This window comes from Vipera berus (genome assembly GCF_964194415.1).
Source record: "Vipera berus genome assembly, chromosome: 1".
In the NCBI taxonomy this organism is placed as follows: domain Eukaryota; kingdom Metazoa; phylum Chordata; class Lepidosauria; order Squamata; family Viperidae; genus Vipera; species Vipera berus.
This window is the reverse complement of record NC_138202.1, coordinates 109,923,001-109,944,715: the sequence shown is the minus strand read 5'-3', so window position 1 is coordinate 109,944,715 and position 21,715 is coordinate 109,923,001. Positions and strand designations below refer to the sequence as shown.

Genomic DNA, 21,715 nt, shown 5'->3' with positions numbered 1-21,715 from the left:
CTTGGAACTGTGCAACTCTTTAAGGCAGCTTCACTTCACTTCACTGAGGTTTCAATGACAGCATCCTTTCAAAGTGAAGCCACAGACTGAAATGCTTCCTTGCTCTCCTGTAGAGGTGGTGTGTAGAAGCTGCATTTGGCAAAGTGGGATGTTTCTCATTGGCTTGGCTTCCCCCCACGAGACTCTTTGCTAGGGCAAAACCACACACTCTAGGAGGCACCTTATCACACTGAGGGAAATTGACATGTCTCTGCAAGGGGGATTAGAAGCAATCTTTTCCACTTTGCTTCTCAGACAAGTATGTCAAGCAGCAAAAAGTTGAAAACAAGGCTAAAATCAGTTAGCAGTAAAGAGCCTGGAAGAAACATTTATAAATGCAGAGAGAAAGGGAAAGCCAAAAGTGGGAGGGAGGGGTGTACATTACATCACTTCAGAACAAGGCCTCCCACAGGGGGGATTTGGTCAGGAAATCTTAATGGCCAGATTCACGACAGGAGAAATATCTTATACTCAAGGCTCAACATGTTAAAATTACAAATAAAGGAGAACATTTGTGGCTCAGGGTTGACATGAGGAGTCTTTGGGGCTCTCTGAGCTTGGTTGTTTGGTTGCAGATGTTTCATTACCCAAACTAGGTAACATTTTTAGTGTTCAGAGAGCACCAAGGACCCCTCATGTCAAACTCATCTTGATCCCATCCCTGTGTATTTTCCCTCAACTATCCTAAAGCTCCAAGCAACCCTCACCTTACTAGATTCATGCAGCTAATGAAGAGCACTGGGCCTAGAAAGAACCATATGGGACAACCAAAGTCACCAACCAAGGTGTCCCATATTCACTAGCACCACCTTCTGAATATAATTTGATAGGAGGACCAGATCTGCTGCAAAACAATGTTGCCATGGCTCTTTGTTCTGCCCACGGAGAGTAGAGGAATCATGAGAGTTAAGGCAACTTCAGTCCATTTATCCTTTTCTCTGTTAGAAAATGCTCCACAAGCATAATTTTCATCCCCTCCTGACAAACAAGCTTAAAAGCTACCCATGAAAGATATATACATTTTAGTTTTTCTGCTGATCACCTCTATGTTAGGTAAAGGCACCTCCGCAGTTTTCACTTATTGCCAATGATTTTGATGTATGTAAATTGTAATCAATGATTCCCTAATGAACAGAAATGTATGGTAAAGCAGTCTATTAAGTAAAATGTGAAAGTCTGTTAAGATATATCAGAGTTAATAAAATATTCCTTTGGACCCTTCAGACAATTTATAAAGGTTGATTTGTTGTTATTAGAACTTAACTACAAAATGAAACAAGTTACAGCAACTACATTAAGTAGAGCCAGATTTCAGCCTTGTTAAGAGAAACCTAAAAATGTATACCTATGACAGGAAGGCAACGGAATTCACCAAAGAAAAACAATGCTGACATTTTTGCAGTTTCCAAGATTTGTTTCCATCCCGGATCTACCCATCACATATTACTTTGCAGAAAAATTATGGGTCAATATTGTAGCCAATTTTTGCAAATTAACACTGGGGGAGTGGGGGTGGGGGTTCATTCTCCGAGCTTGTGGGTTGGTTTCCAAACATTTCATTACCAAGGCTAGATAACATCTTCAGCAGAATTCAGGGAATCCCTAAATAGCCTGATAACAAAACGTTCGGACGCCAACCCACAAGGTTGGAGAACAAACCTCCAGCCTCATCCTATACCCAAGCTGCAGATATTCGCCACTATCGCCCATCTATACTTGTCCAGTGCTTTAGTTTGTTACTTCTTTTCTCCCTATTGCATCTTTTACATTTGTTCTGGGGTCTCACTGCAGTTAGCATAGTAATTCCAGGTGACTGTTTTCAATTCGGTATGAAAGTGATGCTGAGTAAAGGCAATATTTTCTGTTACTGTTCTAAACTGGCTATATGTAGGTAGTCCTTGTTTAGCCACTGCAGTTGGGACCAGCAACTCAGTCATTAAACAAAGTGGTCACTAAGTGAAAAATGATGTGACCAGAGCTTCTAATTTTACTTCAGCTTTCCTTTGCTTTATAGTAACTGAAGGATACAACTCCAAACAACAGGGAGAACCCCAAAGAGCAGGAAAAATTTGACTCATGGGGAAGCTAAAAGGGCAAATTTTATAGCCCCTGTATATTTATCCCCTCCCCCCTTATCCTTTCGAATGCTCACCCCAGTGCTGGGATAATTAGCAAGAAGGGAAATAATTACTTTCATTGGAGAGGAAGTCATCAGAGAATGAGCAGACACACTATAAAGAATATACATCAAAATGAATGCACATCTGCGATGGCTGTTTCCCTACTGCACTATGAACTGTGAGCTGCTTAGGAAGCAAGCAAACACCTTCAGTGTGAAATTGATTAGGATCTTGTCAATTTCAGGCAACAGCTGAGAGCCCATTCGGCCTTCTAAACAACCAATTAAGGTCACAGAACTGAGCTTGTTAATTTGCGGTGAGCACATTTTAGGGACACCACTGCACTGCTGAGAAAAGCAGGTCACGAAGATGGCTTGTTTAGGCAATCTCCCCACTCTACAAAGGATTGGGGGGAAGAGAGAAAAAACAGGTCAAGCACCGAATGAAGTGTATTAACTGTCTGTAATGGCAAATATAGGACAGGGAGAAGGATGGTGTGAAGGCTGTAAATGCAAGCATTGATTGCAAAGTCACTGTCTCATCACCGTAGGAACTACAAACAGTTGCTATCCAAGGCAATTGTTAAACAAGAGCCTTCATTAATAAATTTGCCTTGCAGTAATATAATAGGAAGACAACATCTCTACTGAAAAAAATATCACCATTCATAGCCCTCCTCTCAGTTCTTTAAGACTAGGGCTTTTTACAGGTTCGAAATCAGGGGTCTTCAAACTTGGCTCTTTTATGACTTGTGGACTTCAACTCCTGGAATTTCTCAGCCAGCATGTCTGTTAGGCATATGGTGATAGCCTGCAATGTTGGGTTGACAATATATTAACCATGATGTTGTGACTTTAAGATGTTAATTGGCCAATGGGTGTGTAAGTGTTCTCATGGCCATATAAGGGAGCTAGGAACGTAGCTTCTTTCTCTCTCTGAATTCACTGCTCTCTACTATTACTGTTTTTGCTCTGTTTTGCTGTACTGTTGGTTTACTACTGTGATAAACCTGTACAACTGTGTATTGACCTCTGGACCGGTAAGACTTTGTATTTGGATTGCTACTTGGACTGTTGCTATTGTGTATGACCTGGACTGTTTATTGTTGACCGTGCATTTTTGTTTTTACACCACCTCAAAAGTAAAGTACTTTTTGCTTTCACAACTCAGTGTACTCTTGTGATTACTGTGTGACTCTTACTGCTCTCAGTACCCTTCCTTGTCTGTGCAACTCCTTGGTAGCACAAGGAGACCACTGCACAACAATCCTTAACAGTGTCTATCTGAGGAATTCTTAGCTAGAGTTGAAGTCCACAAGTCCTAAAAGGGCCAAGTTTGAAGACCCCTGGTTCTAAATATTTACTGTATGAAACATGACCACTGAATTTCAATTGTTCCATAACAAAAACCTTTGAATGGAAATCATAATTCATCACAAACTGTTTTTTCTCTGAAGAAATATTTCTAAAATTGGAAATAAACTGGAAAGAATAACAAATTCCATTCTACTGTATGGTTAAATCTTTCATAATATCAAGCTATTCTACACACCCTTTTTTGAAGTTTTTTTTCTCCTTATAATAATGCGGAATTATAAAAAACAATAGAAGAAAGCAATAGTAAGGTAAGCAGTAATAAGATTCCAACAAAGTTTAGATCAATTTAAAATTGATTTTCAAATAGATTTTCAGCCAAAGGAATACCTAGATAAAAGAAACTACAGACAGTAATAAAAAAAATCAGACACAATCTCATTAAATTTCCAGTAAACACTAAATAATGATGTGTATATAGAAAAACAAAGCTCTAATTTTTGATGGACAAGCTAACTGGAAGTCTTTATAATAGCTAGGTAATATTATTGTCAGTCACCATTTTTAATATTGGAAAATTGTATGGGGAAGTTAGGAAAATGTATTGTTTAGAGTCCCATTTTTCTTTATATAGGCAGTCCTTGAATTACAACCACAACTGAGCCCAACATTTCCATTACTAAGCAAGGCAGTTGTTAAGTGAGATTTGCCCCATTTCGTGACCTTTTTGCCACAGTGGTGGGGCAAATCAGTGCAGTTGTTAAGTGAATCATGCAGTTGTTCAGCCAATCTGGTTTCCCCCATTGACTTTGTTTGTTGGAAGCCAGCTGGGAAGGTTACAAATGGTGATCCTGGGGCAGTGCAAATGTCACAAGTACATGCCAGTTGCCAAGCTTCTGAATATTGATCACATGACCCTGGGGATGCTGCAATAGTCATAAGTGCCTCACTTGCAGTTCAATTGCCGTCATGGCTCTTCAGAGGAAAAGTCAGCCCAAAAGTGCCATTTCACAGATTTGTCATATTGGATGCCTACATATATAAAAACTGTATTTGCTTTATTTTCAGATCGATAAGTATGCTCAGCGGGACCTGAAGAAAGGGCTCCATTTGTATGGAACTGATGGAAATATTGGTTTAACTAATGCATGGAGCATCATACAAACAGATGTAAGCTTGTACTTCTTCACTGTTCTTTCCCTTAATGCCAGCAGGTGCTACACACACCTACACACCCATTTGCCTGGCTTTGAATTTCCAATGGAGATAATTTAAGGTGGCTTTATTTAAGCATTTGCCTGAAAAAAAGCAAATACCACTGCACTGTACTTGAGCTGGAATTAAGGCCCTGATGTTTAATGGATCTTTCCCTGGCCTACTTTGAAATCTACAGATAAGGGGTTGATCTGATGCTTTGGTGCTCATCAGCATGCAGAGAGGCACACATGCAGACAGACAAAATGAATAGAAAATCCCACAAGTATTTACGGAGCACAGGAGATACCACATTTCAGCCATCCTGCTAGCTAGAACATGAGTGATAGCAGAGAAAGTGAGACAAAGAAGTTCACAAGCACTTTTCTTCAGTCCTGTTTATATATGTTAAATATTTAGATTACCTTATGTTAAATATTTAGATTACCTTGCTAGGCCCCAAACATGGGACAAATCTTTATTTCCTGTTTCGGCCTAACTGAAGGGCATCCACAGGCAGTAGTCACAACAGTGACAGCTCATATTTGTGTAACAAAGAATTAAAGGGAGACTGATATGCATTTCAAACTTATTTGTTTTCATCAGTCAGCCATACCCTTCTGAGATTCAAACCTGGGCTGATTGCACATTACGCAGTTGTTTTAACCTCTAGGCCACAAGCTCTATCTCACTTTGTTAGCTGAGAAGCAAGGGAGATATGTGTAATAATAATAAAGATTTGTCCCATGTTTGGGGCCTAGCAAGGTAATCTAAATAGTTAACAAGCATTTAACACATATCTCCCTTTAATTCTTTGTTAGCAATCTAAAAAAAAAATTACACACATATATATATATATCCCTGCGCGCGCACACACACACACACACACACACAAATGTGTGTATGTCTGTGCGTATAATTTTTGTTCACGTTTCCCTGAACTCGTATTGTTATTACTATAGTGTTTCAATTCACCAATGAAAATTTGTGCATATAAATAAATCCTAAAGATTTCATTGATTAGCCAACTCTGGAAATCAGAAGAATGAACTTCAACAGTTTGAGACTTTGATATGTATTAGACCATTTTAGTCTCACAGTTAACTTTGCCCTTGTCCTGGCCCCAGAATTGCCATACCATTTGTTTTTACTGAAACATTTTTTACAGTAAAATTGATAATGGCTTGAGAGGGTCACAGCAATTTTACAGGTACTAATATGCTTGGGGGATGCTACAAGCTAGATTGGAATGTAGGCTCTAGTCTCTAAATATGTTTTTTCTAGAGATACAAGATTCTTACTATGGATTCTAAAACTCTTAAAACACTGTCCTGCACAGTTCTCAGTAAACCAAATAAAACTTCTGTTGATTATGTAACGACATATCTTTGGTTGTTCTCTTAAAAATAGTGAACTGTCCATTTTAATTTTAAATTTAGTCATCTATATGTACATAAGACATCTCAATTTGTTTCTGTTGATTAAAAAATAATTAAATATTCCTGTTATTACAGCTATATTTCAGATCACCTGAATTAGCCAGTACTCTCCACTGGTACTTAAAATTGCTCCAGTTTTCATACACTTCATCACTGGTTTAATACTGCTTTGCATAATCTGCATAATAGGAATGGTTAATCACAATCCCAATAATTTGTTCTCTTTCCAGTTGAAAAAGCTACATTGTTTGTCCAAATGCCTCTCATCCATTTGTATGGATGTACATTCTCAATTCCAAATTGCTGTGACATGTTACTTTGCACAAATAGACAAAGACATTAATTTTATAAATACCAAGATAGAAAAAATATATATACATGAGGGCACAGAAGATTAGTAACCTGCTCATCAGGACTTGGGCAGAATAGAAATAGAATTTCAAATATATTATCATAATATGAAGACTTTAATTTGTTGGCAGAATTAAATTATGAAACAACATAATTGGATTTGTTTTGAAATATTGGTTCTGTTGGATCTCCTATTGCAAATGCAGTAGGTTTTCTTCAACCATGGGATAGAAGACTTCATTCCAATGAGCAGACAAAATCTAAATTTCCCAACTCACAGTTTCTCTGTATGCTGTTTTTCTTAAAACATTTGTCTGAAAAACAATTAAATAGGAACTAAATGTAACTGATCCCAATATTTGATATTCTGTGTTTCTTTTTCATTTATTTATTTATTTATTTATTTATTTATTTATTTATTTATTTATTTATTTATTTATTTATTTATTTATTTATTTATTTATTTATTTATTTAATTTGTATACCGCCCTTCTCCCAAAGGACTCAGGGCAGTGTATGACAATATGTATGACATATTGTATGACTAATATGATTGCATACAACTTGTTTATGTTGGAATGTAAATAAGTACACAGTTTTTTTCTTCTCCCGATATTTTTATTTGAATAAACAAAACAACAAAACTACAAAAGTTAATTTAAAGAGTCCCACTGTACTGTCATTTCCCCCCCCCCCCATTCCCCGCTCAGTTAAAATTTTGAACTGGAGAAGAATTGTACGTACCTTGTGATACTTACCTATTTTCAGGCTAGGGTAATGCACCACAAATATTCACATGCAGAATCCATTCATTGTGAGACTTGACTTCAGTAGTTAACAAATAACATACAGTGACTGCCTTGGCATCTCTACAGAGAAAAGAATCAAATTTCCCATATATGTCGAAGTGTACTTGCAGGCAGGATCAAAGATCTGCTATTTTTCCTCAGTTATCCCCCTTAGTCACTTCTGGCATGGGAAACTTGCTTCAGGCAATGTTTGACAATAAAAGAATGCAGAGCTTTTGATTGCAGTCCCTTCAGAAAGTTTGGAGGGGATAGTTTTGTGCATTAAGAAACCTACTTGCTTTGGGGCAACAGGCAAGGAATTCTGAAAGGGTGAAACAAAAAGAAGGCGGGAATGTCACAGTTTCCATATTTTTCTCAGCCTTAAAGGCAAAAGCAAATCGGACAATTTGGAACAATTCAGAATGCTAATTTGCCACATCCATGTGCAAGTAGGCAATTAAAATGTCCCAACCACCTCATCATTTGAGAGTTGGAGAACTGAACTAGGCAGTTATCCCACAACCCAATCATGCAATAATTGTTAGCTGCCCAGAGTCATGTGTATGAGATGGACAGCCATAGAAATCTATTAAATAAGTAAATAAACCCACATTCAGTGGGTGCTGATCATTAATTAAATGCTATCTGGTTGGCATAAATTAAAAGCAATCTATGAACTCACCTGCCCAGTTGCACAGTGTGACTACCTTTTTTTCAGGTTTGCAGAGTAGATCTCACAAAAGGATCTAGAACAATCTACAGATTGCTCTCTTTCTTGAAAACTGAAGTTCACATCCAGATGCTGAATAGCTACAATGGAAGAGATATAAATCAACATTTAACACTCTGATATTTGGAAAACTTGGCTGCCTGCCATTTCAGTTCCCAGTTCATGACTTCATTAGCAAATGTCAAAGACAATTTCAAAACAGAGCATGTAAGAATTTGAAGCCACACATCTTTACAAAATATAATAAAATTGTCACTGCTGTAACCCAAACAGTTTTTGGGATGGTAATAACATACTTGAAAAATAATACCACTGCATTTTGTAATGCTGGTTTGTCATGTCTTATGACAAACAATTTTCTGAGTCAAGTTTTTCTTTTCTTTTTTAAGTCCCCATGCAAAAGGAATAGTAGAAATGGTTTTCTTGGCTCCCCCCCCCCCCACACACACTGATGTAATTCTAGTTCTCTTCACTTTTTTGTAAAATGCATGGAACTTGATAAAAATGTTTTCTTTAGTTTCCACACAGTTGAAGATTAGTTCTTTTGCTGTTCTGTTGTCCAACAATAGGACAAGACATCTACTTCATTCAACAACTTTCCAAGCCATGTTGAATACTTAGGAGCTGTGGTTCTCAACCTAGTCTTCACCATGAAGCCCCTTTAAGTACCTTTTGGGGCCACAGTTCATGGCCACGAACCCCCAAGACTTAACTCAAGATTTAAATCATAACATTTCTTCAAGCCTTTATGCCCCTGCCCATGACATTGCGCCCCCCCCCAGGGGTCCAGGTTGAGAATCACTGGTTAGGGGCATTTCAGAATGAATAGGAATATGGTGATAAGGCAAAGGCATTTTTTTTACTTTTTTTCTTTCCCATATATATTGTACCCTAATGGAATGTCTTAAACAGTATAGGATTATCTGGAAGCAAAGAGATCTTCCTCTTATGCAATAGTTATCCATTGGATGTTCTGTTCTTATATTATGATGGATGTAAAGAGACATAGGGGTCTATGACGCCCCTGGGCACTCTGTCCTGATATAACAAGGGAACTGAGTGACCAGCACAGGTAGTCCTCACTTCATGACCACTTGTTTAGCAACTGTTTGAAGTTACAATGGTACTGAACGTTTACAACCACTACTTGTACTTATGGCTGCGACAACCTCTCCACAATTATGTGATCAAAATTCAAGTGCTTGGCAGACTACTCTCAGCTGTGACTGCAGGTTACGCTTAAATTCCTACCCACCTGTATCCTCCCCATCTCTGCCTTTTTGGCTTCCCTACACTCTACTATCCTTGCTGCCCTGATCCTTCCCTGCAGCACCACAGCCCTGCACACCACAATCCCACCACCCTTCACTGCCCCAAGCTGAATTTTACCATCTGCTTCCCAGTGCTGACAAGGTTTGCCCAGCCTGGCCATTCATGAGGTCCTCCAAAAACCTTGCAAAGCCCTCCTGAGGCTGCACATGGCCAGCTCATGAAGGGGCCAGGTTGGCCACACCTTGTCAATAGCAGGAAGAAGAGGATGCCAGGGGCAATGGAGTGAAGGGTAGTGTGGTTGCAGACCAGAGCGAGGGGTGACCAAAAGAGAAGAGATGGCGAGAGGGAGAGAGGACACTAGGGGGAGTTGAAATGGAAGTGAATGCAGCAGGGCAGGAAAAGCATGAGATCATTGACTTACAACAGTGTTGTTCTGGCATAATGACCGCAACTGAGAGTACTGGACCTGCCATCACTAAGCAGAGTAGTCATGTGATGTCTCACCTAATGACGACTTCACTTAGTGATGGAAATTCAAGTCCCAATTAGGGTCATTAAAGGAGGACTGCTTTGTAATAGATTTGGGAGACTCTAACTTTCTCAGGTAAATTAGCTAAATCTGGAGAAATTTACATAATGTTTTATTCAGAAATGAAAGAACTTGAATAAAAAGTATAATACTTCCTCTTTCCAGATGGGCAGTCCAGAGGTGTTCTGGCATGCTGGGCCCATTAAACCTGATCCTTAAAGGGCCTCTTGACTAAGGTGCCTTGTAATTTGTCTTATTCCCCTCCAGTTCAGATGCTGTGGTGTCTCCAACTACACTGACTGGTTTGAAGTGTACAATACCACACGGGTGCCAGATTCATGCTGCTTGGAATTTAGTGAAAACTGTGGTCTTCATTCCCCAGGGACCTGGTGGAAAGCTGTGAGTATTAAATGAAAACCATGAGTCAACTAAGAAGACTAGAATTTTTAGACTCTAATGGAGAAAGAAAAATGTCATAGCTTTGCCTAATTGCGACATGCTATTGTGCCCATCCTAAAGGGTGACTAAACCTCAAACAGAAAGGCTATTCTGACTCATTCATCCTAATTTTCCATACTTCTCAGACAACCAACCAAGAGAAGGAGAGTCTTAATAAGTAGTTCACCTTTAAGTGTCAGTGGGAGAAGCAAAAACACAGAACTCAAGAACATGAGTCAAGGCAACTTCTGGTAATCTGAAAGTTGCACATGCTTGTGAAAGGCACATAGAGGGATACACTTCCAAAGCAGGCAGGTAAAGGTAAAATGGGAAAGGACAATTTTTACTAAGTCAAACGTAAATAGACAAATACACTCAAAAACATAGTCCTATACAAATTTATATGTAACTCAGAGGAAACAAGAATATCATGAGGCGCAAAAGGAATCAAATAGAAGCAAAAAAACAAAACAAAACCCCAGCAAGGAGCAAAAGGAGATATGGATGATGGTACAGGAGTTAAAGGGAGAGAGAGGCAAGTAGATTGAAAAAGAGAGAGGGGAAGGAAATTTGGGGGATGAAATGAGGTGGTTCGCCTGGAGGAAAGCCCAGGGATATGTCTATGGAGATTCTTAGTCATCCAGGTCACGGTTGTCCCAAGTGCTTTTTTCAAAAGGCAACTGGACTTTGTTTTTCCTTGGAAGACGTTTCACTTCTCATCTAAGAAGCTTCTTCAGCTCTGGCTGAAGAAGGACTGAAGAAGCTTCTTGGAAGAGAAATGAAACTTCTTCAACGAAAAAAAACAAAATCCAGTTGCCTTTTGAAAAAAAGCACTTTGGGGAGCACAAAGATAGCATATACAAAACTTTATTTTGCCCTTGTGGTCTTTTTTTGTTTGTTTGTTGGTTTTTCCTCAAGTGGCTTCTTTCACTGCATGAATGCATGCAGACTATTGTCTGTGGAGATTTGTCCCAAAGGTGCTTTTTCAAAACGAAAAGTCCAGTTGACTTTTGAAAAAGCACTTTTGGGGCATGCAGACTATTATTTTTCAGTTGCTGAAAATACAGATTTCCGTATTTAGCTGGAGGTTGGACTTGAGAGCTTACATGACCCCTCCTAACCTGGGATTTTTTGAAACTGCCCTTTTCCTCAGCTCAGTGCCAAGTTGATGTATGAACAGCAAGGTTATTTTGAAGTACCTTTAATAGGAATGATAAAGGCAGAATAAGAATGCCTGTCTAAACATTCTATGATCACTAAAAATAAGTTGAATTGCTATGACCACTAGTAGCCATCTTAAATGGTAGTGGCTAATATACTGCATAAGTATCCTAATAGTTAACTCCTTGCAGTTGTTTCTTTCAAGACAATATTTGCTGAATGTTGATTGTTGTAAAAATTAAAATACTCTTCTTATATAGACTAGAATTTTGAGTAGCAACTCCATAAATAATCAATTTTTATTTAGTAATTTGCCAGCAAATAAAAGCAGAAACTCATCATTATTTAGGATATTATTGATGAAGAATTATTGATGAAAATTATTGATGAAGGATAAGGCCCTTCTAAATTTTGGAATCATGTGACTAAGATATCTGGCTAGTCGGAGCAGATGTTCAGTGAGTTAGGAAGATGTTTCTAGGCAGAACTGGTAAATTTACTTGCAAATTTAAATCAATGGCCCACTATTTAAGATCACCTAGTGTGTGTTCATAGCCTATGCTTACAGTGATGGCTGGCCACAGAAAGGCATAAAGTTGTGATTTGGCATGTATTGCCTAGCACTAGGAAGATCAAAAGCTATTGATCATAATTAGAGGGACCATGTGAACTGATAAAAAGGATCTTAAACCAATAGAAGAAAATGAAAATCTAGGGGAAAATTTCTGTTTGAAGTAGGCCAACTTCATAGCAAAGCTCCACGTACAGAACACAGCGGGGTACTTGAAAAATTAATCTCAAGACCTTGGATGGAACTCTTTCAAGGGAAAGGAATGACCTGCAGGGGCCCAACTGATCTCCAGAAGGTAGCTGGGCTCAGATCTTGGCCAAAAAGATTTTAATTGCTGAAGGTATATGCTGAGCTCCTTTGAAAAAGTAGACAGATTGTAAAGCCAATGCTGTTTTTTGTGTGTTTAGGGTAACCTAATCGGCATGAGATTTTTAGTTGCCCATAGTAGGGAAAACAAGACCAAGATATTTAAAAGTCTTGACTTGCTTTATTGAGTATTTAGCTTCCTGCCATGTGATGCCATAAATAAAAAGGCTGCTTTCACTGGAAGCAAAGGTTCTGTGGAGGAAGGAATAGCTGTTTTCTCTGGTTATGCTTTTCGTTTTTGGGGGGGGGGATCCTTTTCAGATCTAAGAATCTCCAAATAATTTAATTTTAATTTTAATTTTAACTGGGGTTTTATTTATTCAGGGACGGATATAATTTTTTTAATTTGTTTTTAACTTTTGTATTTTTGTTTTTAATCACCCTGTAAACCGCCCTGAGTCCTTCGGGAAAGGGCGGTATATAAATGTAATAAAATAAATAAATAAAAATAAATAAATATTGTTTGGGGCAAAGCTTCCTTCCTTCTGCAGTTCCAGAGAACTGCAAATTTAGACAGAATTCCATTGGCAGTTCCCTCCTTCCCATCCAGGACGTAACACAGAAGCGTTGTTTGAACAGGGTCCGTAAGATTATCTGGGACACTACTCATCCTCTTCACAACCTGTTTTCCTTGTTACCTTCTGGGAGGAGGCTTCGTGGTATCCGAAGCAGAACATCCAGATTCAACTGTAGTTTCATTCCATACAGCATTAACCTTGTGAACTCTCAAGCTTCCTCCTTCCATTATATATTCAAGATGGACAGTATTTAATATTTTATTGTTATGTATATGTAGGGGTGTGGGTCTATACATATGTTGTATGTAGTATGTTTTGGGGGTGTCATGTATGTGTCTCACTTTGAGAGCGAGCAACTAAATTTCATTTTTGATGTGTGCCATTGTGTCCACAGTAAAAAAATGACAATAAAGATTCTCTTATCTTATCTTACGAATCTCAGGGTCAAACTTTAGCATCTTCCAGAATGTGCCCAAAATATGATCAGGAAACAAGAAAACAAGACTTTACAGTATAAGACAATACTGCCTAGTTTTATGTTGCCAATTCAGGAGATTGCATGCACAACATTCAGTGTGCAGTGGTGATTGGCATTAATTGGCCTGTTGTCACAGCAGACAGTGATAATCTCTGGGGAAGCAGCTCTGATGAAATAATCAGTACTTAGAGGTTTTCTGTAGGAGGGGGAGCAGTATCTTTCCCAAGGAACATTCCTGCCATTCAGAAAGTACTCTGGAATCCATCCAGGAATACAAGAAGTCACCAGGGTGTGGATAGAGTACTGGGCTTGGAGACTCAAGCTCAACCACATCTCTTGTGAACACACCCAAAAAGTTACCTGTCGCTGAAAAAATCAATCCAAGGTGATCTGTCACAGGAATGTACCAAAACTAAAAGTAAATGCTACCGTTGATTCAATGGTCATTTTAAAAACTCTTGCCTTTAGGAGTTGGGCCAGCAAACCCACCTAGGAAATTATCAGTAATAAAATTTAACATACTGACAGTGGGACTAACATGTTAGAACAAATGTAATGTCATCTGGTTATTTTGTGGTTGCTAGAAAGCAAGGTGAAGGATTTGGCTAATGATTTGTTTAAGCAATAATTGGCCTAAAATTGCTTTCTCAAATTCTCGCCCAGCATTTCTGTTTAAACCACTAAGATTTACTATTCAGTTTAGAAATGCAGCAGTCTGATTTGTAGGGAAAACATGAGAAGCAGACATTGTTCCTTTTTTTTGTTAATGAATCTTGCAGAGTATCCACTTGATCTTCAGTTGTACAATTTTTCTAGGCCTTTAAAGACATATTTCAATGCAAGCAAGTCCCTAGAGATGCTTTTCATCTCCACTGGAAAGCTTAAATTGACATTGCCGATTACCAAGGTCGATATGAGTTGTAAGTTCTCCTTAGGTCTTTTACTTCCTTATAGCATATTTTTTTCCCTCCAGCCTTGCTATGAAACAGTGAAATTATGGCTTCAGGAGAACCTGTTAGCAGTTGGAATTTTTGGCTTGTGCACAGCATTGGTTCAGGTAAAATTTCCCCTTATTTACTTGGTGCTTTCTGTTTACATTAGCACGGTGAAGGATTTAAATGCATCTCAGTTTATCTTTCACAAATATAACCTGGTATTAATAGCAAAATCCTATAAATCTTTCTCAAAACGAAATTCCATTGAATTTATTCATTGATAACTTGGTCCAGGATTATAGCCTTACCTAACAGAACTGCAAGAAGATTGATCTAAGGAAAAGTTGTCTCTTTATGTTGAATAGTGTTTTGTTTCCTCCTGCTTGTGTGCAAACATGCAAACATCAACCAGTCATCCTTCCTTGGTTTAATTAGAGAATCTGATGATATAAAATAGCAATGGTTTCTGCATAAAGTTGGTTAAGCTTAAGTTAATGGGGAATAGTACCGGTAATTGACTTATTGTGCCTTAGCTTAAACTGCAGGAGATCCCTCATAACGAATTTTTATTTGGAAGCAGGGCTGTTCAGTAATTACCGTATTTTGACTTGATCACTTCACTGCTACTTACACTTTAAATCTTTTCCTCCAATCCTCAGAATGTTGTTCTGAGATCCTAAGAACAGTATAAAACTGCTCAAAATTAACAAACAAGAACCGTGATTAAAACCGCTTACGTTGTACCACATTTGAGCCAAAACAGTCAAATATGTTGTTAACGTACAGCCCCAGTGATTTAAACATGTCATCACCATTTAGAATTAATCCTGTAGAGTTGTAGGATTTTTGCCTCTGTACAAATTAATGTCACAATTTAATACAGAATTAAGGAGGCTAATCCTGTTAAAATCAGTGGATTTAAGTATGCCCAACTCTCCAGAATTAGAGTAGATAAAATACATTTCTACTTTGTAATCCTCTGTTATTTTTATACCTGATTATTTGCCATGGTTTCCCCAGAAAATAGTAGGAAATGAAAATTAGATACAGAGCTGGACATTCTCTATTAGAGTTCCATAACATGTTTCAGAAAATTGCAGTTCCAGAATTTCTCAGCTAAAGGAAGTACTGTACTGTACGTCAGCCTTTTGGTAGCGTACAGTCTTGTGCAGATTATTTACAGTATTCGCACATGAACAAGCCTATAAACCATAATGTACACACGATCATAACTTTGCACAAAGCAAAGTAGAGGAGGATAGGCCATGTAGCACAAATCCTTACTTCTTCTGTGCATGGGCAAAAAACTGAGGAGAAAGTTTGGCAGACAGAATATGGAGGGTTCAGCTGTCCTTTGGCCATGTCTACAGATGGAGTCAACACTTAGCCTAACTATTGCCCCCAAAATACTCTTTTCTCTTGGCAGAAAGTCCCCAAGCACAATAATGGCATAGATAGCCAAGCTAGATAAAAGTAGATGGAAACTAATCAAGGAGAGAACCATCCTAGAATTAAGAAGTTTCCTGACAGTTAGAGATTCTATAGAGATTCTCAGTCATCCAGGTCATGGTTGTCCCAAAGTTGCTTTTTCAAAAGGCAACTAGACTTACTTTGTTTTTCCTTGAGGAGATTTCTCTTCTCATCCAAGAAGCTTTATTCAGTCGGAACTAAAGAAGCTTGTCGGATGAAAAGCAAAATGTCTTCAAGGAAAAACAACTCCAGTTGCCTTTAGAAAAAGCACCTTTGGGATGATAGAACAATTAATCAGTGGAACAACTTGCCTCAAGAAGTTGCAGGTGCTCCAACACTGGAGGTTTTTAACCAGAGATTGACAACCATTTGTCTGAAATGGTATAGGGTTTCTTGCCCAAGCAGGGAATTGGACTAGAAGACCTGCAAGGTTCTTTCCAACTTTCTTATTCTGTTAGAAAGGAGAGAATGGAAAGGGGCTTTTGCCCCTCTCCCAAATTATCTAAAGATTTTTTTCATCAATATTGAATAAAGCCATGATTGAGTTAGAATCCAGGTTTCTTTCCTATCTTTTCGATTGTGAAGAAATTTCATAACTGGCTTTCCATTAGGCTAGCCCCAAATTGAGCATGCCCTGTTGATTACGGAGGGCTATTTTATGTAGAATTGGTATGCCCTGGGGGGGACATGGGAAATTCATTACTCCTTCTGGATCTGTAGTGTGCAACTGTGCACATCATTAAAGAATAGGGATACAGTTGCATGCTGTTTAATCTTGACAATGATTTTTGTATCTACAGATTCTTGGACTGACATTTGCAATGACCATGTATTGTCAGGTTGTCAAGACAGACACCTACTGTGCATAAAAAATCATCTTCAGGGTCCGTCAGCCCCCTCTCCACAAGACGAAAGAGAGGACCCTCCATCCTGTTGTCATATTTTTTCTATGTAAAATAAACTGTATAATCCTCTATGGAAAAATTGTGGATCACCCTAGTTTTGTCACACCACTCAAACAGTATCATCATCGTGGAACTCAGACGACTGGCTCCGACAAAATAAATTCTTCTCTCTAAATGACAAGGAAAACAAAGAAAGGAGCGGCTCTCTTTTGCACAGACTGTGGTTTAGTTTGAAGCTGAGTTTAATCTCTCTTTTTTTTCCTCTGCTGGCTGTTGACAAATAGAAATGTTCCATCTAGCCCTATTTCATCAGTCCTCAAATTATAGGGTGCCCTTTCTCATGATGACAGCGAGGATGTGGGGCAGCCATTTCTTAGCATTTGGTTTTAGCCAGCTTAGCACCTCAGCCCCGGGGGCATGCATTGGACTCTCAAAATTGTGTCAGAGAATGAGAGGTCTTTGGGGAAAGCTCAAAGAAACGGTTTCAGATGTCAAGTCAGATCTGGCAGTAAACAGAACTGGAATTCTTACTCTTTAAATCAATGTAATAACATTCAAGTACTAATGTCCAAGTACATCCATATAGATACACACTGATCATTCTAGCAGCTGCCTACAAAGCACATCAGTCCTCTCTTCCTTTGTATTCCAAGGGACCATGGAGTCAAATGGAAAGATCTCCTAGGGAAGAAAGTTAGGCCGCTGAAAAACAAGCAATTACTTCAAACAGCTTTATTCTTCAGCGAATATGTAATCACCTTTCTGTCACTGTCCTCTGGATTTTCTTTTAAGTGTCATTCCACTTTTGCTGTTCCATATGTCCTTCTTTTCCGTAGTGGGCCCCTTGAGCTCTTTGTCTTTTCCTTAATTTGCTTTGTCACATTTTCACCTTTAAATAGGATAGATTCACTGGAGGAGGGGGGAGCCCATGCTGTAAACATGCTTTGTAGTTGCTTTTTAAAGAAACAAAGAAGGAATTGGGAAGTTTGAAGAAATTGCCCACTAACCAAAACGTTTTAAACAGACATTCATTCCCCCCCCCCGCTTTCCTTTGCATTAACATGCATAGAAGAACATGCAGGTAAAGATTTCCAAGCACATTCCCATCACTGCTTACAACCATAGCCTAGTGGAAGGCTAGCGTAGATTATCTGCTCGCCATCTCAACAATGAAGATTTAGATCAAAACATTTGGCTTTGCCTGTCCTGCTGTAGTTAATCATATATATTCCAAAATGAGTGGGTTATCGGCATAGGTGAGCACCAATATGTGTATTAAAACGTGCAGGTTGATAGAAGATTGACCAGACTTAAAATGCATAATTGAAAAACAAATTATATACCTTTAAATCTGTGGCTATCATAATTGGAAGTGTTCCTGATCATGAATATGTTGTTCATGATCTTAATGTCCAGTAGTATTTAAGGTTGATGTGTATACATTATTAGTCCCCTCAGAGGCCATCTAAAGAGAGTTCCCTTCCCTTCAGCAAGGGGACATTAATTCAATCTTTTTCTTTCTTTCCATCCTTTTATGTACAATAGATCATTGTTTATTTTTCCAGTAATGGAAGCTAATGAGCCAGGTTGGTGCAGTGGTTAGAGCACCAGGCTAGAAACCAGAAGACGGTGAGTTTTAATCCTACCTTAGAAGCAAAGCCAGCTAGGTGACCTTGGGCCAGTCACTCTGTCTCAGACCCAGCAAGTAAACAATGGCAAACAATTTCTGATTTTTTTTGAAGAAACCTGCAGGGACTTGTCCAGGCAGCCACCAGGACTCAAAAGCATCCCCTCCCCAAAAAGGAAGACAAGAATATGCAACCCTGTGTTGAGGCCTGTAGGTTTATACAAGTTATTTTCCCCTTCTTTAGCATTCATGGTTTTTTGAAGTATATAAGAATTAAAGTTTACAATTGCAAAAAGAGAGTCAAACATATAAATCAAGGCCAACTAAAGTTTCATGATTCCATGCAATGTTTGTGTTTGTGTTGGGGGGGGGTTGATCTTACATCTGACACATATACTTGAAGACAAAGCAGCCAATTTAGGGTACAGTATTATCCATTTAAACTGTATAAATAGCTTCAATACAAATTTTTAATACACAAAGAAAAAAACATGAAATGTGACAATATGTTGACTATGATAGGAAATCTTCGAATATTATTCTCATTTTCTGTAAAGAAGCACTACCTCAGGGTTGTAATTCAAAAAAGAACTAGTATAGGTTAGTATTTGACTCCTGGACCAACTGGTGCCCATGCTCTACAGAAGTGATCCCCAACTTGTTTGGCATCAGGGACTGGTTTCATGGAAGACAATTTTTCCATGGACTGGGGTGGGGGAGGAGCACAGAGCCTAGATCCCACGCATGGACAGTTTCACTTGTCTGCACTCAGCTCCAGCTGTGCTGTCTGGTGGCTACAGGCCATGGACCAGTACTGGTCTGTGGCTTGGGATTGGGGACCCCTGCTCTAGAGCAGCATTTCTCAACCTTGGAACTTTAAGATGTGTGGCCTTCAATTACCAGAATTTCCCAGCCAGCATGGTTGGCTGAGGAATTCTGGGAGCTGAAGTCCCACATATCTTAAAGTGGCCATGATTGAGAAGCACTTCTCTACAGCTTGTCAGTTAATATATTGCCTACCCATATTCATAAATGAGTGAACAGTCATAAGCTGTCCAGCGGTAGCCAATTTTGGCAAATATGTAGAAATTCCTATTCCACCCTGCAATTGACACTTTTGATTCCTCTTTTCCTATTAGATGTGCATACAAGGGACAAGTATGACTTTAAGCAATAATGTACATGTTATTTTCCAATTCTTCTGTGGTTTTGCTGCTTTCCCCTATACAGGAACAAAGAGTGACTTTGAAATTCCATTGCTGTTAGTTGTCATTGCTCATTACCTTTGACTGTGTTACAAGCACACTTACTGACAGCTTTTAGATTGCCATCTCTGAAGAGCAGTATCATAAAATAAGGCAATGCAAATGAAACATAGGTTCTAAAAGTAAAAGATGAGCTCTAAAAAATATTAAAATACTCCTGAATATCCCCCCTTTATACAAATAAAAGTAGGTGACTCAGCAGATTACTCACAGAAATTAAGTCACAGAAGTGAGCAGGATGGGAGAATCTCAGCAGGGAATAGGTAAGCATTAATCATTTCTTAATACTGATTCAAAAAGAAAGAAACTAATAACATAGCTCAATAATTAAACAATAATCTCAAAGGCTTCCTGAATTTTACAGGACAAACAGTAACAAACGTTTCATAGTTTGGAAATCTATCTATTTTGCTGTCTATTTTGTGCATGCTGGCCATTCGTTGCAAAGATGGAGGGCTTGCTGTTTCTGCAACATCACAACAAGATAGGTACCGGTAGGCTTCACGCTTGTTGAATCTTTGTGTTTAGAAGGCCAAAATAATTCTAGGCTGGGATTTTATTTTCAGTACCCAAACTGAACCAGCTAGTAATGTTTTTATATTTAATTTTATTGTTTACTAAGTTTATAGACTGCTTTGATCACTAATGGCATGTGAAAGGCCACTCTTTGATTTCTAAGACTTTCATTTCAGGAGATTAATTTTAATGGAAAGACTATTTTCTTGCTGTTGTTAAATAATTGGAACCTCTTTTTGGGATATTGTAGGTCACCTAAATATCTAGCAACAGATTCCAATCTCCCTTCTACACACTGGCAAATATAACAATTCAACACCTATTGGGTAACACTAAGCTAAAAAACCACCATCATGTTGGTAACTTTAAGTATCTTCATAGCAAGCCTAAATTGTCATCACACTATCCAAAGCGGATGCTGTTCTTGGTTCCCAGGACAGTGTCATGACAAAGGCAGGTGCTGAAAATCCAAGGAACATAGTTATATAATGAAATACGTAGATGTTTTTCTTTAATGCTGTTAAAAGAACATGTACGGGACAGAATGCAACATAGAGAGCCTTTACTTTAAAACGAAAGGAACTAAGGCTCTATACCATGGGGAATTACTTGCTTATCAGAGCTTCCTCCTTATGCACATTGGAAAAACCTTGGTGCTAAAGCAAATCCTGGCTGCCTGTAACACAGAAACCAAACAAATTTAGGAAACCATTACCAGCCATCAGACTAGGGACCTGTAACTGACACAACTACACTCATTATGCTTCATTAATTGGCCACTCAGATCCCTGTTTTGTGTGTGTGTGTGTGGGGGGGTTGTTTTTAGGGCAGAAAATAATTGAGCCTGAATAAGCAACAGTAAGCAATTCTTACAAGTCTGATCGAAACAAAGAAATATTTCTGATACTTTACTAATTCTTTAGCGACATGTGTATTCCAGGCAGCATTCAAGAAGCCTGTGCAATTCCTTTACTACATGACAAGCACAAGGCTTTATGACCAAAGCCATTTATGATCAGCTGTGGAGCCTGCTCCCTAAAGGTTCAGATTTGGGTCTAGGATGCTTAATTTCTGTTTCATGGCCCAAAGACTTAAAGTCAATGCAAATTAAGGATGTAGAAATGAGTTTACATTTCTGTTTTACTTGCTAGGAATGTGTCTTTTGTCTATTGTGAATATTCCTAAAATGATGTGTGCTTTAATATGCTGTAAAATAGCTATTAATAGCTACCTAGGTTTGTTACCTATGGGGAGAGGCTGGGAGAAGGAAGGCTCAGCACAGATTAAATAATAGGTTTCTAATCTACAATGTGTTTTTTCTAGCACATTGTGTTAGGATCTTCTCTTTCAGTTTGCCATATTAAAAGGTACATTTGCCACATAGGCTATGGAAGAACATGCACCTTAGAAATCCAAGCATAAAGACTTCTTTAAAATTGTGCAATGTTGCTGCTGATAGCACAAAGTAACTCCCAGGAGTTTCCAGTCAACACAACCACTGGCAACGGCATCAGGAGGACACCCCAGGATTGGGATCACTAGAGATGGGGCAACTTAATGCTCTCCAGTTATCCTGAACTACAGCCTTCATGCAGGTGGACTATGATGGGATTTTGAACTCCAGAGATCTGGAAGGCACCCAATTAAAAAAGGCTGGATTGGAACGTAATAATCATGTATTGAGATTCAT

The 21,715-nt window shown here is 38.6% G+C and overlaps 1 protein-coding gene across 2 annotated transcripts in view; it reads left to right on the top strand.

Annotated features, from left to right (window-relative positions):
* TSPAN4 (tetraspanin 4) overlaps positions 1-17,018 on the top strand; it is a gene marked incomplete at its 5' end in the record, with an annotated part of 735,824 nt that extends 718,806 nt beyond the window's left edge. For both annotated transcript variants that reach the window (XM_081313178.1, XM_081313177.1), the window contains 4 exons: positions 4,541-4,642; positions 10,043-10,174; positions 14,281-14,364; positions 16,513-17,018. In XM_081313178.1, the coding sequence (XP_081169304.1) occupies positions 4,541-4,642; positions 10,043-10,174; positions 14,281-14,364; positions 16,513-16,581 (387 nt within the window). In that variant the 3' untranslated portion in view covers positions 16,582-17,018. The remainder of the gene's footprint in view (positions 1-4,540; positions 4,643-10,042; positions 10,175-14,280; positions 14,365-16,512) is intronic.
* Between the last annotated feature and the right edge of the window lie 4,697 nt (positions 17,019-21,715).